We start from the raw sequence: 19,965 nt of genomic DNA on the forward strand, positions 1-19,965 counted from the left end.
AAATAATACTTTTACATCAAGAAAGAAAGTGACCCTTCTATGTGTAGTGGACCACACCTATATCCCAGCACGTGGAAGGGTGAAGCAGGAGAATCACTAGGAGCTTGGCACCAGATAGCCTGGGATAGGTTAGTCTGGGATACACAGTGAGCCTATCTCAAAAGAAAAAATAAAAGTCAGGTAATTGTGGCACATGCCTTGAATTCCAGCACTTGGGAGAAAGCATCAAGCAGATCTCTGTGAGTTTGAGGCCAGCCTGGTCTACAGAGGTGGTTCCAGGACAGCCAGGGCTAAACAGAAAAACCCTGCCTCTAAAAATAAACCAAACAAAAACAAAAAATAGAATAAAAGCCAAACAAGCAAAAAGGAAGGAAAATCAATAAAAGTGTTCCTTTTGTGTAAGCAGAGCAATAAGAACAGTATAGGAAATAACTTTTCTGTAGTATTTTTATCTATGGAAATAAAAAATGTTTATTCTGGGGGCTGGAGAGATGGCTCAGAGGTTAAGAGCATTGCCTGTTCTTCCAAAGGTCCTGAGTTCAATTCCTAGCGACCACATGGTAGCTCACAACCATCTGTAATGGGGTCTGGTGCCCTCTTCTGGCCTGCAGGCATACACAAAGACAGAATATTGTATACATAATAAATAAATATTAAAAAAATGTTTATTGTTATATCTGAATCCCTGAACAATTAGATTTAGAATAGCTATCACAATATCTTAAAATTAAAAAGCTACATTTCTATTCCAAGGATATACCAGAATAATTTTTATTTGTTTGTTTGTTTTTTTCGAGACAAGGTTTCTCTGTGTAGCCCTGGCTGACCCTGAACTCACAGAGATTCACCTGCCTCTGCTTCCCTGAGTGCTGGGATTAAAAGTGTGCACCACCACCACCCAGTCCAGAATTAAAATTCATAAAATAATTTTAGATATTGAACTCCCAAGCAATATTTGATATGTATCTCAGTGGCACCTGACTATAAGCAGGCATGGTAGATCATGCCTACGATCTCATCACTTTATAGACCGAGGCAGAAGGACCACAATTTTGGGTCAGCCCAGGCTACAATAGTGAGGACAGCTAGTATGGGCTACAGAGTGAGATCCTGTTTAAAAAACAAAAATTAAAAACGTAAAAAAAAAAAAAACAAAGTACAACAGAATATTCAGATAAAAAATAACCAGAGTATGAGCTGTCTTATGAATCAAGTGATAATTAACAGTTCCACTGCTGAGTTACTGTCATCCAGACACCTGCAAATAGTGCAGCTATTACTAAATGACAACTCTCCATCCAGCCCACATCTCAGCATCGTGGAAACAGGAACAAGATGAACAAACCTCATACAGCTACAAAGTGACAGAACAGGCACAAGGACAGTCACACTGACCAAAATCAATGTCAACAACAATTCCCTGACCGAACCGCATCCTTACAGTCTGTCACTGAGGTTCACTGTGAAGAAAGTGAACAAAACCGTCATGTAAGTCCTGGCCTTTAGTCCCAGCAATTAGAGGCAGAGGCAGATGGTCTGTTAGTTCCAGACCAGTCACAACTACACAGTGAGGCCCAGTCTCAAGACACAGCACCAACAGCGCAGTGTCTACTTCTCAGTGACTCTCCACCTCTCTGCCAGTGCTATAAAGTTGGGCTTTATTGAAAAGGCGACCTTGTACCTTCACTCTTCCAGAGCATATCTGCCACACAGCTGTTGTTATGAGGAGCATTAGGCGCCAAAGGCGAATGCAAGCCAGCATTAGAGTCGGCTGCTCTGAAGTCTGGTTTGCTTTTCAGTGAGGTCCCCTTCATGGCTGTGTGCTCAGTTTTTGCACTGTTTACTGTATCACTAACCTACAAGAAATAAAATAGTTCATCATAGCAAGTAATATTCAATAAAATATAAGTCAATATTTAAAAAAACAAGCAAAATAATTTCAAGTACATTTGGGGAAGTAAATTCACCAACAGGGAGTGGTGGTACACACCTGTAATCCCAGGTAATATGAGAGATGGGGCAGAAGGCTCCAGTGATATAGGCTAGCCTAGGCTAGGAAATAAGATTCTCAAAACAACAACAGAAACAAAAACTTACCAAAATGCAAAATATTTAATATATATAACTATATCCCTAATTTCTTTTTCGAGACAGGGTTTCTCTGTAGCTTTGGAGCCTGTCCTGGAACTTTCTCTTGTAGACCAGGCCTGCCTATGCCTCCCGAGTGCTGGGATTAAAGGCGTGTGCCACCACCCCCCAGCCCACATCCCTAATTTTTATAATCATTCTTTAACCTAGTAGTTTTAAGATTTTTTTTTTACTTAATCTCCTTGTTCCAAAGATTATATTTTTAGTTTACCAAAATAAAATATAGCGTTACAAGCAAATACTTATGTAGCACAGGTGAGGTCATGAACACCACTCAGTTTAGCATTTTTATTAATTTTTATTAACTATTCTTTGTTTTTCGAGACATGGTTTCTCTGTGTAACAGTCCTGGCTGTCCTGGAGCTCTCAGAGATCCACCTGCTTCTGCCTTCCGAGTGCTGGGATTAAAGGTGTGCACCTCCATCACTCTGCATCAATGATTTGCTAACTGACGGTGTGTATAATGTGTGAGGGTGCACATGTGTCATGATACACGTGTGGTCAGAGGACAGCTTGATGGAGTCAGTGTTCTATGCTATGTAAGTCCCAGGGATTGAACTCTGGTGGTCAGACATGCATAGCAAGTTCTTGACTCACTGAACCATTTTGTTAGCAACCCCTATTCAATTCTTAAAAAAAGATTTTAGACACTTTTGACACATAGCTGAAAGATCTGATGATTCCTAAAAGAAAAATTTCAGCAAAGGAATTATTCTGTATGACTGAGTTTTACATATAAAGATTCAACAATGCTGCACGTCAGTATTATTTACTATTAAACATTTGATCAGAAACCTTCCTAATATTGAACATGGTGGTCTGGGATTATAATTCTGGCTACATGGGAAGCTGGGGCAGAGAAGATGGGGTCCAGGGAAGAGGAGAGGAAAGAGAAAGGGGAGGAGGGAGAAAGGGAGAGACAGGGATCGTATTAGTGACATTTTAACTTGCCTTCCTAGATATACTACAATGAACACATTTAAACTGTATGGCAGTCCAGGTTGTCAGTGACATCATCATCATTTATCTTTAAACACTCCAGTGTTGCTGTTGTTTCACTTGTTTGTGGGTGTGTGTATTTGTGTGTGTATTTTTATACTCCCTGAGCCATCTTGCTGTCCTCTAGATATCTGATTTCACAAGGAATTTCCACAATGAACACAATGTATGTATGTATATAGTGTACACAAAGGCCTGAACAGACTCCTGCCACTTCCTCTACATCATCTGTGTGAAGAGCCATTCTCAGCATTTAGAATAACAAAATCAAAATATTCATCAGTTTTCAAAAACACTGAAGATGTTCTAAATACAACACCTAATCAGTATGCAAACTTGCTTTATCTTTAGTAACAGTATAACTGCATATAAACCACATCGTTACTTTACAGCAATTTCTCAGGCTGGGGAGGCGACTCAGTTGATAAAACACTTTCAGCACAAATAGAGGACCCAGAACCCAAATAAAAATCCGTGTGAAAAGCTGCATTGCGGTGGTGCATGCCTGTAACCCCAGTGCTGAGGGGGGATAGTCCAGCTGGATTTACACCACCTAGGTTCAGGTGGATGCCATCTTAAATACACGGTGCAGAGCGACTGAGGAGGATTCCTCGTGTTGACCTCGGCCTTCCACGTGGTCATACAAATGTACACTTGTATACACACGATATACACTTCTCTATGAATTATTACTAGCAAATATTTTATTCCTATAATTATTTTAAATACTTCCACATTGGATTGTACAAAATTTTCTTGGGAAAAAAAAAAAAAAAAAAAAAAGATTGTGATTTGAAAAAGCTCAAGAGGCCCTGGACCAGAGGATGAAGAAGGGCTTCAGGAGACAAAAAAAAAAAAAAGAGGAAAAGAAATTGCTTTAGATGGTGGAATTTGATTATGAATTAATTACAGGAAATGAAAAAAGAAAACTAAAAAGGGAGGCAGATAACAGCAGGAAAAGCAGAGCTGTATGTGATGGGACAACACCATTGGGCACTGCATGGTTCATCTACGGGTACGTCACCATCCTAACACGGATATCAAGTACAGTGTGGATCATCTGTGGGTATGTCACCATCCTAACACGGACATCAAGTACAGTGTGGATCATCTGTGGGTACGTCACCATCCTAACACGGACATCAAGTACAGTGTGGCTCATCTGTGGGTACGTCACCATCCTAACACGGACATCAAGTACAGTGTGGATCATCTGTGGGTACATCACCATCCTAACACAGACATCAAGTACAGTGTGGCTCATCTGTGGGTACGTCACCATCCTAACACGGACATCAAGTACAGTGTGGCTCATCTGTGGGTATGTCACCATCCTAACACGGACATCAAGTACAGTGTGGCTCATCTGTGGGTATGTCACCATCGTGAGACAAACATCAAACTGAACTCCACTAAAAACACTTGAAGGCTGGAGAGGAGTGGAAAATGTGGAGAGGGACGTCATCAAATCTTCACCTTCCATTACCTTTTCTGTGTATGTCCATGTGTGTGAACATACAGGCACATATGTGTGGAGACCAGAGGACACCTCAGCTGCAGTTCTTCAGCAATGCTATCACCTTGTTTTTTGAGACAAGAGGCCTCCACTGGCCTAGAATCTGCCAAGGAGGCTTGGCTGGCTAGCTGGCAAGAATCCTCCTGTCCCTGCTTCCTAGTTCTAGGATTTCAAGCACTTACCACCCCTCCCAGCTTCCTTATCTTTTTATTGAAGATACACGATCAAAAGCGAGAAAGTAAAGGCATAGCAAAATAAGAATTTTATTTATTGTTGTGGCTCTTTTGTCTCACTATGTAGCTCTGGCTGTCCTGGAACTCACTCTGTAGACCAGGCTGGCCTCAAACTCACAGAGATCTCTTGCCTCTGCTTCCTGAGTGCTGGGATTACAGGCGGGTTACCACACCCAGCTGGGATTTCACTCAAGCGTGCATAGTTAGATACTAACAGAAAGCGAGAAGTGTTTACAGGAGTTGTTTCTAGCACGATCCAAGAACAGGGAGGGGCAAGGCAGTCATCCATTATCGTATCACAAGCCATGCAACACCATTCAGCTTATGATGTATATACACACATATCACATACAATACACATGTGTATTATAATGTAAATGTAGTTTATTTTCTAAAATAGGCTACTCACAGAGTATGAGCACAACTTGTAATAATATCTCCTTCCTAGATAACCACAATATTTTCTCACATTCTTGGTCCTCAGTCATGCTCAAAACAGGACCATACCTCATCCCTTTCCACTGAAAGGATCTACTGATAGCAACAGCAGTTTCCCAGATGAAAATAATGAATTTTAACAAGTTGAGCCATTAACGTCCACAAATACTTACCATGACCACCTCATAAGGAACAAGTAACTTTACACAAGTTGTTCAACTTAGCTACTGATAGTCTTTGGTAAATGAAATATATAAGTATACTTAAATTATATTTTATAGATTCAGAATATATATATATATATATATTATGACATCTAAGAATATCACAATATAAACTTAAAATACTTTGTTTTGGTTGAGATAGGGTTTTGTGTAGTTGAGGCTAGCTCAACTCCACAGTATAGCTGAGGCTGGCCTCTTGACCTGGCTCTACCTCTCAAGCTCTGGGACTGCAGAGTGTGGGTGGGACAATTCTGTATTCTGTCAATTATGTTTTAAATAAATGCTGATTGGCCAGTAGCCAAGCAGGAAGTATAGGTGGGACAACCAGACAGGAAGTATAGGCAGGGCAATGAAAACACAGGAGTATTCTAGGAAGAAGGAAGTTCCTCCCAGACATGGAAGAAGGAAGATGTGGCCTACCCCACTGAAAAAGGTACCGAGCCATGTGGCTAACATATACTAGAATAATGGGTTAATATAAATTACAAGAGTTAATAAGAAGCCTGAGCTAATGAGCCAATCAGTTTATAACTTATGGAGACTTCTGTGTGATTTTCTTTGGGGCTAAATGGCTGTGGGAACTGGGCAGGACAGAAACCCCAACAAGCAGGCCATCATGTTACACACCACCACACCTGGCTCATAAGTATCAATCCAAATAGAACAGCATCCAATGCTATAGGCAATGAAACTAGGCTTCTCTTCAACACGGATTTCAATTCAGGCTTCTATCATAGAAGGTTTTTTTTTTTGTTTTTTTTGTGGTGCTAGAGACAGAATCCAGGGTCTCGTGTTTGCCACCAAGAACTCTAACACTGAGCCTCATCCCCAGGCCTGTGAAAACCAGGCAGCCTGGACAGTTCAGAGCTGATTCTCAAATGGAGCAAGGAGTAATGACCTTTATTCAGAGTGATATGCAAAAACCCTCGGCACAAACTGGCTAGTCCACAAGCATTCACTGTCAGCACAGGAGCTTCCACTTACACTGTTCTGAAGGATGCTATTACTGCCTTGTCTCTGAGGGTCCATCCTGCCTCCTGTAGGAATGAGAAAGTTCACACTGATATGCTCTTCATTGGCATCCATAAACTGCGTTGTCAATAGTTTTAAATTTACACATTAAAGATTAAAATAACATCTTTATCCAAGTGTATCTGCTTTCTTAATAGTTACTTAATAGTTGCTGAAGACTGTAACAAATTTTGTTGCTTTCCAGGCGCCTGATCAGTTAAAAACACTTCTGGAAACCAGTGAAGTACTTCTGAAGCTAACTGAAAACATGACTGGAACTCAAGACTGAAGATTGTCAAGTCAACAGAATGAGCTGCAGGAAAGCACTCTGCACCTTTCTGAGTTCGCTACGACAGCCGCCAGGTTCAGAGCTCATGCTCAGGCAAGCTGGTTTGCCAGCCATGTACCAGGGCATCTTAAAACTCATGCAGTTTCCTGAACCAAGCATCATCACGGTACTTTCGCAGTATGTTTTTAGAAAGCACACGAGCAGACATGCATTCTTAAGCATGACACTTATTTTACCTAGCGTATTTGGCGCTGCTGAAGAATCGGGTGATGCAGTTTGGTACGGCAAGTCAGTATTCAACTGCAAGAGATAGCCCTCGACCGTCGGCACTTCGTCCCACTTGACGTGGAAAGAGTTGGTAGTAGCTTTGATCAGCTGGACTTGGGATGGTGCTGGCGGTTTCTCTAAGGAAAAACATTATATAGAGCCTTTAGTTTCAATCGCAACCACAGTCTGCCAACAGTTTTGGTGGGCAGGAGCTTGAAAACACCAGCAGTGAACACCACATCTGTTTGTTGAAGACACTTAAAGACAGACAAACCAAAGTAGTTTGAAGCTCTGATTTTATTCAATTTCTTCTACAAATAAAATAACTCAATACCAAACTACTTGCACCATTAGGATCAGAAGGCCGAAGAGCTCCCCTGAATACACCTAATCATGTCTAAAAGGCTGAGAGGTGAGACTGGGTGTTATAGAATTATTGCTTTGTGTTTTACCCTCATGAATTTTAATTTTTTTAATTTAAAGAACTGATTTTTAGGGGCTGGAGAGATGGCTCAGTGGTTAAGAGCACTGGATGCTCTTCCAGAGGTTGTGAGTTTAATTCCCAGCAACCACATGGTGGCTCACAACCATCTGTAATGAGATCTGACGCCCTCTTCTGGCATGTGGGCATACATGGAAGCAGAATGTTGTATACACAATTAATTAATTAATTAACTAGAGTGATATTTAAAAAAAAAGAACTGATTTTTAACCAACAGCATACATGCTAGAAATACTGCTGTTAGCAAAGATGACTTGGATATATTTTGGAACAACATGAAGTTTTTATCCTTTAACAAAATTAGTACTACCCAAAACACATAACCTTGGTATAAAATATCAGTAACATAAAAAATATTGCTAATATTTCCACAACAAGTAACAAATCTTCTAAGATTTGAAATTATAGCCAGGTGGTGTTGGCACATGCCTTTAAACTCAGCACTTGAGAGGCAGAGGCAGGTGAATCTGAGTTTGAGGTCAGTCTGGGCTACAGAGCGAGTTCCAGGCCAGCCAGGGCTACACAGAGAAACCCTGCCTCGAAAAACAAAAACAAAAAGTATCTGAGGTTGTACCTGATGACAATGTTGCTGGTCCAGTCTTCTGTGTATACTAAGGATGTCAGCAAGCTTCACACTGAGAGGAAGTGTGTCCCTAGCTTCACACTGAGAGGAAGTGTGTCCCTTAGCTTTGGACAATTTCTCAGCTGTCCAGAGCAAGTCCGATATCTACTTCATTTTTTAAATATCTCTTCAAAATATTTTAATCATTACTTTATGTATATAGGTGTCTTGCCTTCATGTGTATCTGTGTGTCATGTGCATGCCTAGCACACAGAGACCAGGAGAATGTGTCGGATCTCCTGGACCTGGAGCTACAGACAGTTGGATGCTGGGAATTAACTCTGGTCCTCTGGAAGAGTAGCCTGTGCTCTTATCTGCTGAGCCATCTCTTCAACCTCAAATGTATCATTTTACTGATGATAACAACATACCTCAAGCCACAGCCAGTCCAAGCCTATTCCCTACACTGGTTTGTGGAAATACAGCAGTACTCTTTGTTAGCGTATTTTCCCTAGGCTTACCTCCATGCTTCAAAGTCAGTCAGGAGACAGTGAGGCCTGTTCCTTCAACAATTTTTATGTAAAGTCCCCCACCACCCCTTCAGCAACCCAAGTAGTTTATATCCCTCAAAGGATGGTAGCCCACAGCTGAATTAAAGCAAACATTTGGGAAAGTCCAGGAAGTAGACCAGATATTAAAGCGGAGGACATGGAGGAAATTTTTAAAAATGTAAATCCTGAAATAAATTTCTAACACACTAAAGACCATGAGTTTCCAGACTAAAAGTGCCCACTGAGCACTTATCACAGAGATGAAAACCAGTACTGGGTTGGAGAGACGGCTGCAGCACCAGCGTGTCCCCAGATCACCTGAGCTTCCTTCCCAGCACACGGGCCAGGGGGGTCGCAACCATCTGCAGCTCCCAGGCCCCTGCATACACTAAGATTCAGACTCACATTCCTACAAATAATTTTAAAAAATCAAAACAAAATTTCCTTTAAAAAGAAGGACAAAGAAGCAAGCAAGGAGTGGATGGTGGTGCACACCTAAGGCAGGAGGGCTGTGCATTTGAGGCCTCATAGGCTAGTTTGGAAGACTGTCTAAATGAACAGAAACAACCCACCAGCATCGTAAAAATTTAAAATTTCAGGAACAGGGGAAAAAATTACAAATGCTTCTAGAGGCAGGGGGAAGTGAAAAGGTCATGTTAAAAAAAAAGATTCAAAACAGAAACCTAGAAAATATAAGGAATATAATTCGAGTCACAGGCATCAGTACTTTTTCTTTTTCTAGCTTTGGAGCCTGTCCTTGATGTGAGAGTCCCCTCTCTGTGTTGCTTGTATTGGTTAATGAATAAAGAAACTGCCTTGGCCTGATAGGGCAGAACCTAGGTAGGTGGAGAAGACAGAACTGAATTTTAGGAGGAAGAAAGCAGAGTCAGAGAGATGCCATAGATCCGCCAGAGACAGATGCTGGTAATTTTACCTGGTAAGCCACTGCCACATGGCGATACACAAATTAATAGAAATGGATTAAATTAAGATGTAAAACTTAGCCAATAAGAAACTAAAGCTAATGGGCCAAGCAGTGATTTAATTACGCCCATATTCCCAAATATTGTTTATAAATGTTCTTTTACATTTAAAGGAAGATATAATATAGATATGAATAATTTACATTGGTATGGATCTTGGTTTATTGATACAAATTTAAGGTCAATTTTGTTATATGTGTGTGTGTTTCTGATCTTGATTAAGGTATTGTGTTTATGTAGTTCATTTAAAAATGTATAATTAAAAATATAGGTCAATAGATAGTCAAAATTGTAGTCACGTTAGTTAGGTTTTCTAGATATATAGAGATATATTTCAGTTAGTTAGGTATTCTTCAAATCTTGCAGAGACCTTCAGAAGATGGCATTTAAATGTTCACGCTGTCAGACTGGACAGCAAGTGTCAGAACCTGGTGAGATATACTGCAGGTCCCCACTTTAAAACTTCTGATGTAACTATTAGCAAATGATCTAAAATTCCCTTTAATCTGAGGCTGTCTGGTACTTCTGCACCATAATACTGGGGTTACAGATTTGTAGGCAAGTACCACAGGGGTGGAGTGTTTCTTGCCATATTTTGGGGGGGAGGGGAGAGGGTTAGACACAGGGCTTTTCTGTGTAGCCCTAGCTGTCCTGGAACTTGCTCTTGTAGACCAGGCCGGCCTCAAACTCAGAGATTCATCTGCCCCTGCCTCTTGAGCACTGGGATTAAAGGTGTCACCACCACTTCCCAGCTCTCAGCACATTCTTATCAGGGTGTAAATGATAGGAATAGAATTTAGCACTACTGATAACAATCCGGATCACTTGTTAGACTAAGAACAGTTCTCCCCTTCTGCGCCTTGGAAAAGAATCTTTAAATCCATCCTACACACAAGAGGAAGGAAAATCCTCCTTCCAAGTGGGGAGTGTTACATATTCCTCGCAGTGATTTCCGATTATTAGGATCCTTTTCAGTCTTTAGAATCTTTAAATCCATCCTACACACGAGAGGAAGGAAAAATCCTCCAAGTGGGTAGCGTTACATATTCCTCGCAGTGATTTCCGATTGTAAGGATCCCTTTTCAGTCCTATATGAAGAACTTCATTACGCACTCCTACGTACCAGTATCGAGATACCAGAGATCCTTGCAGCACACTTGACTATTGAGGGCTTTTTTGTAGCCATCTCTTCCACTCCAGAAGTACAGTCGAGTGCCGACCGCAACAGCGCAGTGTCCGGCTCGTGGTCTTGGCCTTGAATTTTTTTTATCTTCCTGAGAATCTGACACTAGAGTGATCCACTCTGCTGTATCTAAAAAGAAAGAAATTTCCATGACTCAGTTATTGCTCTTAAGCAACAAAGAGCAAACATGACTTTATTACATCAACGAGAAAGTCTCGAGACTCACCTAGATTCAGGTAAGAAAATGAGCTCGTACATCTCCACTCGCAATCATTAGGTGAATTCTCAGGATTCTCCCCCTTGTGGGGAACCCATCCACCAAAAATGTACATCCTGCATGACAGAAGAGAACCAAGGACTTAAAATAAGTGCATCAATTTTACTTTCTGGATAGGAAACACAAGAATGAGCTTATTTGCCGGCTTAAAGCTACAGAACTCCTACCACACTGTAAAGGGAGCATTGTATAGACAAAATGAACAAAACGGTCTTTCATAAAAGAGTTTACCATTGTAAGCAAGGGTGGTACACATCTAGGAAAGAGGAGGATGCTCAGAGCTCATGAGTGTAAGGCCACAGGGAATGGAACAAGAGCCTGTCTCAACAACAATAAACCTGACAACTCTATAAAGCAGAACTAAACCAAAACTATACTCCGTTGGGGAAGTGTAAGTGAACAATGTCTGAACTATATCATACGCTTAGTAAGAACGCGGGCACCCATCCATCTCTGCTTTTTAACTGCACATGCACAGGTCCCCAAAATGCTGGGCTTTCACCTGCAACTGTAAGCCCAATTAGCCCTTCCTTCCTAAGTTGCTTTTGTTAGGGTATTTTCAACACATCAACAGAAAAGTAACTAAGACAGTGATCAAAAAAGATGAAATTTCACTTAACTTTGGGTCACTGCCATTACTTAAACATGACAACTTTAAGCCTGCCCTGGCTATGAATGCCGGGAGCCCCAGCTGTGCGGCAGGCTATGGTAAAAGGATGCTGGAACAAGCGTGGTGGTGCAGGCTTACAAGCCCAGCTTCCCAGGGAGGCTGAAGCAGGAAGATCACAACTCTGAGGTCTGCCTGGGCAAGTTAGGAAGACTTGGTGTTCAAAGGAAAAAAGGTTTGGTGATGCAGTTCTGCGTGTTGGTAGGACACTGAGATGCATTTAAGTGCGCGGTTCCAACTCCAGCACTGTTAAAAACAGATAGCAGACCACCTTCAACTTTCTCCAGCAGTCTAGAGGCCCTTGTTGGAACACTGAGAATGGAGCAGTGTGAGAATTCTGAGTGCTTGTGGAAAAACTCCATGAAAACAAGACAAGAGTCTGCTGGCCTCAGTTTGTTCAAATACAGAATTGTTCTTGGAGTGTGTTTTCATCTCCTCCCAGGTGGAGCAGATAGGCGTTTAATTCCAGTTCCTGTTACTCATATGCCTCTATGGAAAAACATGGTTTTGCCACATGTGTCCTTTTGACTGAACACCTTACTCATGTGACTCTTTTTAACCCTCAGAGTGTAAACTGTCCAATGCTCCAAATAAAGCTGGCTATTGTATGAGACTTTCAGGCCCTGCTCTCCCAGGCCCACGCCGCCAATTAGAACAGCAAACAGCTTTTCTTAAAATTTTTAAAAGACATTTTATTTCGTTTCTATGGGTGTTTTGTCTGCATATGTACATATGCACCATATGTATGCCTGGTGTCTCCGATTCCCTGGGACTGGAGTTTCTGATGGATGTGGGCCCTGTGCAGACGCTGGGAACCTAACCAGAGAGGACAAAGCAGCTTGGCAACACCCGCTGACACGTAGGTCGTGCCATACCAGGAAAGGCAGGGAGAGGAAGCTAAACAGGTAACCCAGACAGGTGTTCCAGCTCCCACTGACAAATTACTTTAGCTGTGATCAGCACAACAAGGTATTATTAAGTCTGCGAATCTATTTCTAAGGAAGGACCATTTTTACTTCTCTTTGTATCAGTCTTTCAAGGCAAACAAGAGAAGGAAGCCATACTTGTTTCCTATAACACTGGCTGTATGAAGGCTCCGCGGAAGTGGCACTGTCCCCTTTGTTTCTGGTTTTGACCAAGACATAGTTTCTAGAAATAAAAATAAGAAAATCAGGAACTTGATCTAATAATAGCAAATCACCTCAATTTGCACACTTAAAAAAATAAAACAAAAGTACTTACCAAAAAAAGCAAAAACGTTTCAAATCAGTTATCTGAATTCATCTTAAACATTCCCAGACCACAAGCACATCCAATCAGAAATCTACTTACACTGAATTTAACATTTCTACTGAAGAGCTGTGCTTAAAGTGTCACTAATTTTAAATGACAAATAATACTTTTGATTTAACCATATTAAATAAATTTAAAAGACAGTGAAAGATGAGAAGCACATTTTCAGTTATTCACTTTCAGAGAGCTGCCCTCAGGTCTCCCACTGGTTAGCAATTCTGTTAAAGTCACACTTCCCATAGACAGGGAGGACAACCAAAGAAATTAGTAACCCAACCAGATACCTCTCAGGGTGAAAGACGGTCCCACTAACAATTACAGAGGACCACAAGCATGTACGTGGACCATTCTAGACAACCAGAATCTATGGTGGGTGCTAAAGGAAACATAGGAAATTTACTACCATAAATTGAACATTCAGTTGTTCAAAGTGACTAATCAGGTCTCAGCTGTTCCTGAGACTGTAAATGCTGACTATAATAAATATTTACAAAAACAAAAAAAAAATACATTTAAATTTTTCCTTTACCAATCCTAAGAAATTCCTGAATCAAATTAAGATTACCTAAATCAAGCTGCCATAGGTCATCCAGGCGAGCACCACACATTCCACCAAACACATACATCTTAGGACTCCCGGAGTCTTTTTTACAATATATAATAGCAGTGTGGGATTCTCTTGGAGAAGGTACAATGCCTTTCGTGGCTGGAATGCTCCAGCCCACGACACCAGAACCATGCTGTAGTTCCAGCTCATAGAAATCATTTAAATACCTAAGATAGCACAAAAGAGATGAAAACATTCAGATGATATGTATGTTTTATTTCAATTCATAAATATATATTAGCCACACAGTGGCATGTGTCTGTAATCTCAGCACCCAAGAGTTTGAGGCAGGAGGATCATGAGTTCCAGGTCAGTATGAACCAGACATCCTATGTCAAAAAAGAAGAAAAGAAAAAGAAAAGGGGGCCTGAGAGCAGCCAGAAGAGCTTACTGCTCTGGCAGAGGACTAACGCGGGTTCTCAGTGCTGACATCTGGTGGCTACAACCACCTGGAATTCAGTTACAGAGGACCTGATGCCCTTTGCTGTCCTCTGTAGGCATCTGCATACACACTGTGCAATAAACCCATGCAAACACACAGAAGACACACAAACATTTTCAAAAAGAAAAAATGTCCATCATATGCTTATTGTAAAAAATTCACATAATACAGAAAGGCACTAAAGCAAGCAAAACTTCCAGACATTCATTCCACACAGATTTATCACTCTACTGTGTCCAGGGTGAAGACGGAAAACACCTGTCAATACAACGGTGACAGTCTTAAAACACAGCCTTGTCAGGACATGAGGTTCCTCTCCCCTGTATTTTAGTCTGGTCTGTGAATGCTCTGAACAAGGTGCCACGGCTGGCTTGTGAAAGGCCATATTCATACACACACACATATACATATTAGATTCTTACTATAACACTGCTTGTGAAACTCTCAACCACACACTGAAAGGCCACTCCACGGTCTGGGTAGAAAGCTAACCCAGCATGCAGGAAGCCCAAGTTTCAGTCTTTAGCAACAATATATACCAAACATAGCGGCACATCCCTATAATCTCAGCGCTCAGTGTGGCAGGATGATCAGAAGCTCAGTTATTCTTGGCTACATAGTCCACAGTCTGCCAGGGCCATACAAGATCCGGTCTCGAAAGAGCCATCCACAGGCATATGGGGTGACAGCCCCGCTGACTCCGTCCTTCAGCCGCCTCAGCTGACTCCCAGATGTGGGGTGACCGCTCAAGATCTCCCACTGAAGAGTCAGCCATCATTTTGTGCCGTGTGATTTCCTTACTTACAGAGTTTTGAGCACAGTAAAAGTAATTTTGCATCGCTAGTTTACCACACAGCACTAGATAACCAACCATTCTTATGGACAGCGTTTTGGCAAACACCTTGAAGACACTGCTCTCTGGAATAAGAACTGCTTTGCAACTTCCAGCACACTGTAATGTCACAGCAATGTCCTACACACTGTCTTTAATTTAGAAACCATACTTAACTTGTCCTAAACAGCTTCTTTTCTTAAAAAGATTTTTTTAATGAAATGACTTTTGTTTTTTGTAAATCCATGTACATGTGGTATGATGCATGTGTGCACGTATGTATGCACGTGTGAGCAAGGGGATGACATCAGGTGGTTATCTCAATCACTCAATCAGGTGGTCTGTCCCTGAACCTGGAACTTGTTTGTCTAGTTTGCCTTTGTTTTGTCTAGTCTTCCCCAGAATGTTTCTGTTTCTGCTTCCTGTCAGCTGGGAGTTCATGTTGGCCACTGCACACACTTCATCTTCATGTGGGCTCTAGAGATCCACACCCAAGGTCCTCACACTTCATGCCAAGAGCTCAACCTGCTGAGCTAGCTCCCTCCCAATTCCAAAATGACTTTTGTAACAACTAATTCAATTTTCTACTAACTTTCTACTCAAGTATGAGCGAGAAAAAACAAAACAGTTTAGAAAATAAACTTTCAAAGTTTAGGAACTGGAGAAATGGCTCAGTGATCAAGAGCACATCTTAATCTCTCAAAGAGCATGAGTTCTGTGCCAGCACCCACTGCAGCTGGGCCACAACTGCCTGGAACCCCCCGCTTCACAGAGAGCCAACACTTCTGGCCTCAATGGACACCCACACCCACAGGCACATATCTAACACACAAACACCCACATAGACACACAATTAAACACACAAACAAACCCTTATGCATGGCGTGGCAGCACATGACTTTAATCCTGGCACTCAGGGATACAGAGGCAGGTGGATCTCCAAGTTCCAGGCCAGCCTGGTCTACACAGGGAAACTCTATTTTGAAATAGATAAATAAATGAACAAACAAACAAGTAAGTATTAGAAAAATAAAAAGCAAGACATCTATAGAAACGTACAAAAGAAAAGAGACAGTGATTCATTCTCTGGAAAGGAGAACAGTCTTGTTCGTGCAGTACACCTTCATAGACTGCATGAAGCATGAGGACAACGGCTTTCACTTAACAGCCAACTACACACCAAGTTTTCAGAGAAAACACATTGTAGCTGGGCGATGGTGGCGCATGCCTTTAATCCCAGCACTCGGGAGGCAGAGGCAGGCGGATCTCTGTGAGTTCGAGACCGGCCTGGTCTACAGAGCTAGTTCCAGGACAGGCTCCAAAGCCACAGAGAAACCCTGTCTCGAAAAACCAAAAAAAAAAAAAAAAAAAAGAAAGCACATTGTAAAATAACCACATTACTGTTTGGGGCTGTGCATGACCCACTCAATGGGAATTACACTCAAGACATACAAATATACTGGCATAAGCAATTGTGCAAGTATCAATTTAAGATGATTTCTGATTAGAAAAGACAGTTTGAAAACATATTCTCAAGGGACTGAAAACCACAAATACACAAATATGTGTTTATTGTCAGTTTTCAATATGAAAATATAAGCTTAAGCCTTGTAGTAACTAAAGATAAAATATTTTAACCTAAATCATCAAACAAGCACTTGTCTACAAAAGCATACCTGGGGACATTGTTATTGGAATCTTCACTCTCATTTGCCAGACCGCCAAACAAATAGCATTTGTTACCATATAAAGAGAAACTATGTCCCAGACGAGGACAAGGAGGTAAGCCAGAAGGAGGAGGCTGGGGTTTCACTTTTCTCCATAGCCAACGACTTGCCTAACGAGAGAAGACATCCATATGAAAGCAGGCAGCGTGTCTATGTCAGTGCTATCAACAGTGAGCCACCTGTGACTGCCTCTGGGGATGAAGGACAAACATTGGCTAACACTGAGACTCGGTCTCACTATGAACTCTACACACAGTGAGTTTCCTGACACTTCTAGGTTGGCCGTAAACTCCAAGAGACCTGCATGCCTCTGCCTTCCAAGTTCTAGAAAAAAGTCATGCAACACTATGCCCAGAGAACTGGCTAAATTCTGAAATTAACAGGTTTATCCTGGGAAGGCTGGCTGTGGTAACCCCAGAATTTGTGAGGCAAGAGGACCAGGAGGTGAAAGCTATCCTTGGCTACCAAGTGAGTTTTAAGGGCAGCCTGGGTTATGTGAAATTTGTGTCACAGAGCAGTGTGTGTGTGTGTGTGTGTGTGTGTGTGTGTGTGTGTGAACGGACATTCAAATGATTCTCCTATACACACACGTTTCCATAATGATACACTAAGTTTATAATAATAATAAATATCATCACTTCTAATTTCTTCCAAGTAAAAAAAATAATAAGTATCTACATATAGAACTTTAAGATAAGGTGTAATTCATGAAATCTAACTTTTATATATTAGGTAATCTATGCATGCTAAATATTTAACCTTTAATAGCAAATCAAATTTCATTAAATCACATTAAAACAAAGTTCATTTAACAAGTCAAACTCCAATTTTTTTTTTTTTTTTTTTTTTTGGCCATGAGACTCTTCTCTATTTGAAACAGTGGTTTGCTTGGAAATACGTAAAACCAAATTACATCTGCCAGTGGCAGACACCCTCATAATCAGGGCCCTTGGAACCTATCAAGAACAGTAACCAAGAACAAGCTCCGTTTTAACAAGCAAATCAAATCTGGAAAGGCTATATGAAGCCGTGACCTCTCGGCATGACTGTGTGGGTGGGTCACTGCTGCTGCTAAAGGAAGCCATTCCTCTCATACTGAGGCACGTGTTTTCAAAGCATGCTCTGGGTTAGACACGCAAACGCCCAGGTCCCTGCATGGACAATACTGGCTCCAAACACCAGAGGCAGGAGCCAGCAGTCTGTTCCAGCAGTCCGAGGGTGCCAGTGTTGGAAGCTAAAGGACTACCGCACTCGCACACAGAAGCCTATGCCTGCGGCACTACAGGACTGCTAAAGGTCAGGCATCTTTAAGCTGTAAATGTCACCAGACACAGTAAGGTGGAAACATTGTCTGGGAAGCTACAAAGTGTGGAGCATCTGTTACTGTACTCAAGCTAATAAAACATTTTGTAATCTCTTCTTAAAACTTCTGACAATTTCATTAGGCACTTCAGACTGAGATAACAAATGTCAAACACACTTACTTGTAGCTCATATAGCTCATTGCTGTATCTTCCATATTCAACCATGCCCCCAAACACTAGTATTCTAGTGCCATCACAGACAAATCCATGGGCCGCACAGCCTGGAGGGATGTCTCCTCTGACAGCTGGTAGGAACCACTGATTTGTAACTAGTTACCAAAAAAATATTTAAGTCAATTATAACAAACAATAGCTAACATTCCATGAGTTTCATAATTAGATTATCAAGAATATATACATCTAATCAAAATATACGCGTATATATATATATACATACATACCTATCCTTAGCCTGTATTCTAGTAGCCGTCAAAGGGGATTCTTTTGCTCCCTGGAGGGTACTGACTTTGCAATGTCCACAATCATATTTAGTTGTTACAACTTTCGGAAGGGAGGGGCTGCTACCAGTGAGCTGAGCCTGAGGATGCCAGCGAGCATCTTATACCATATGAGGTGGTCTCTATGGCCAAAACTCACCTGGGCCAAAATGTCACTAATGTTTCTGTTGAAAGCCCTGATTTGCATTATTCAGCGCCTAGAAAAATCCTGATAGGTGTCTTGGCCATTATAGACATGGAAAACCTCAGATTTAGAAAGGCTTGGTAACTTTTAATACTGATTCTGAACAACTAGCAAAGCAAGAGTCTAAACAGGTGTAACTTCTTCTAAGTCAATAGTATTTACAGTATACCAAATCAAATACTTCGTAAACTTTTGATGCTGGAGTATTAGGGGCGGTAGCAAAGAGGACCAAAAGTAACAAAATTTCTCCTACCGAATTTGGCCTTTAGAGGACTACTGTGATCAAGTTGTTTCATCAAAGAAAAGTTGTGTGGTTGGAACTAGATCGACCCCAAACTCGGTATAGTTACTTATTAGTTTCCGATGATTGCTAGACTACTTACTAGTGGGGAAAATAAATTTCTACCCTGCATGGTGGTAAAGGCTTGTCGCCCTGACCAGCGACACTTCACGCTCTGCAGCGGTGCCTCAGCTGAGACTGTCCTCTTTGGCGAGCCGAGCACAGACACTCATCAACCGCAAATCCCTTCCCTGCCAGTTTAGAAAAAGTCTCGCCGGCTTCCGCCAGATACCGAGGACCGAAGACCTCCCCGCCCCTCAATCCTCTCCCGAAAGAGAGCGGGGAAGGCAAAGACCACTGAGGCCCGGCTAGGGGTGGCTTGTGTTTGACAGTGGCCGGGATTTCGGTCCCCCGAAGTGACCAGCTCGGGGTGGCGGGAGCGGGAAGAAGCCCAGACCGTGGAACCCGCCGTCTCACTCGGGTCCGCGGGCACGGATGGGTCGGGGTGTCTCCACGTCGGCCGGCGAGCCCGGAGAAACCGAGCCGCCCTCCGGCACGCTGCCAGCTCGGGCTGCCGCCCACCCAGCCATCCAGCCGGCCGGCCGAGCGCTCCCCACCGACCGCCTGCCCCAGCCGGCCGAGGGAGCCGCGACCCCGGCGGTGACAGCTGTCAGCCCCGCGTCCGCCGCGCCTCCCCTCCCCCAGCTCCGCCGCCGCCGCCGTCCCCGAGGCGGGGTCGCCGAGCCGCCGCCTACCGGTGTTGTAGACGTGCAGCTCGTCCGCGATGCCCTCGTTGCCCCCGCCGAAGATTATCATCAGCTCCCGGATGGCTACGGCTCGGTGTCCGTGCCGGGCGCGGGGCACCGGCCCGGTGAAGGAGGAAACCCGCCTCCAGTTGAGGAGGCTGGGAGCCGCCATCTTCCCAACC

General features: G+C 42.4%; 1 protein-coding gene across 3 annotated transcripts in view; it reads right to left on the reverse strand.

The window, feature by feature from the left end:
* Nucleotides 1–19,965, reverse strand: part of Hcfc2 (host cell factor C2) — a 39,669-nt gene extending 19,704 nt beyond the window's left edge. For 2 of the 3 annotated variants that reach the window (XM_057758065.1, XM_057758064.1), the window contains exons 1-10: nucleotides 19,793–19,965; nucleotides 18,236–18,384; nucleotides 16,701–16,861; nucleotides 13,709–13,917; nucleotides 12,915–12,999; nucleotides 11,133–11,239; nucleotides 10,847–11,035; nucleotides 7,095–7,262; nucleotides 6,543–6,595; nucleotides 1,682–1,856 (exon numbers count right to left, since the gene is read on the reverse strand). In XM_057758065.1, the coding sequence (XP_057614048.1) occupies nucleotides 1,682–1,856; nucleotides 6,543–6,595; nucleotides 7,095–7,262; nucleotides 10,847–11,035; nucleotides 11,133–11,239; nucleotides 12,915–12,999; nucleotides 13,709–13,917; nucleotides 16,701–16,861; nucleotides 18,236–18,384; nucleotides 19,793–19,955 (1,459 nt within the window). In that variant the 5' untranslated portion in view covers nucleotides 19,956–19,965. The remainder of the gene's footprint in view (nucleotides 1–1,681; nucleotides 1,857–6,542; nucleotides 6,596–7,094; nucleotides 7,263–10,846; nucleotides 11,036–11,132; nucleotides 11,240–12,914; nucleotides 13,000–13,708; nucleotides 13,918–16,700; nucleotides 16,862–18,235; nucleotides 18,385–19,792) is intronic. The other variant, XM_057758066.1, reaches the window with a different exon arrangement.

This window comes from Chionomys nivalis, chromosome 25 (genome assembly GCF_950005125.1).
Source record: "Chionomys nivalis chromosome 25, mChiNiv1.1, whole genome shotgun sequence".
Lineage (NCBI taxonomy): Eukaryota > Metazoa > Chordata > Mammalia > Rodentia > Cricetidae > Chionomys > Chionomys nivalis.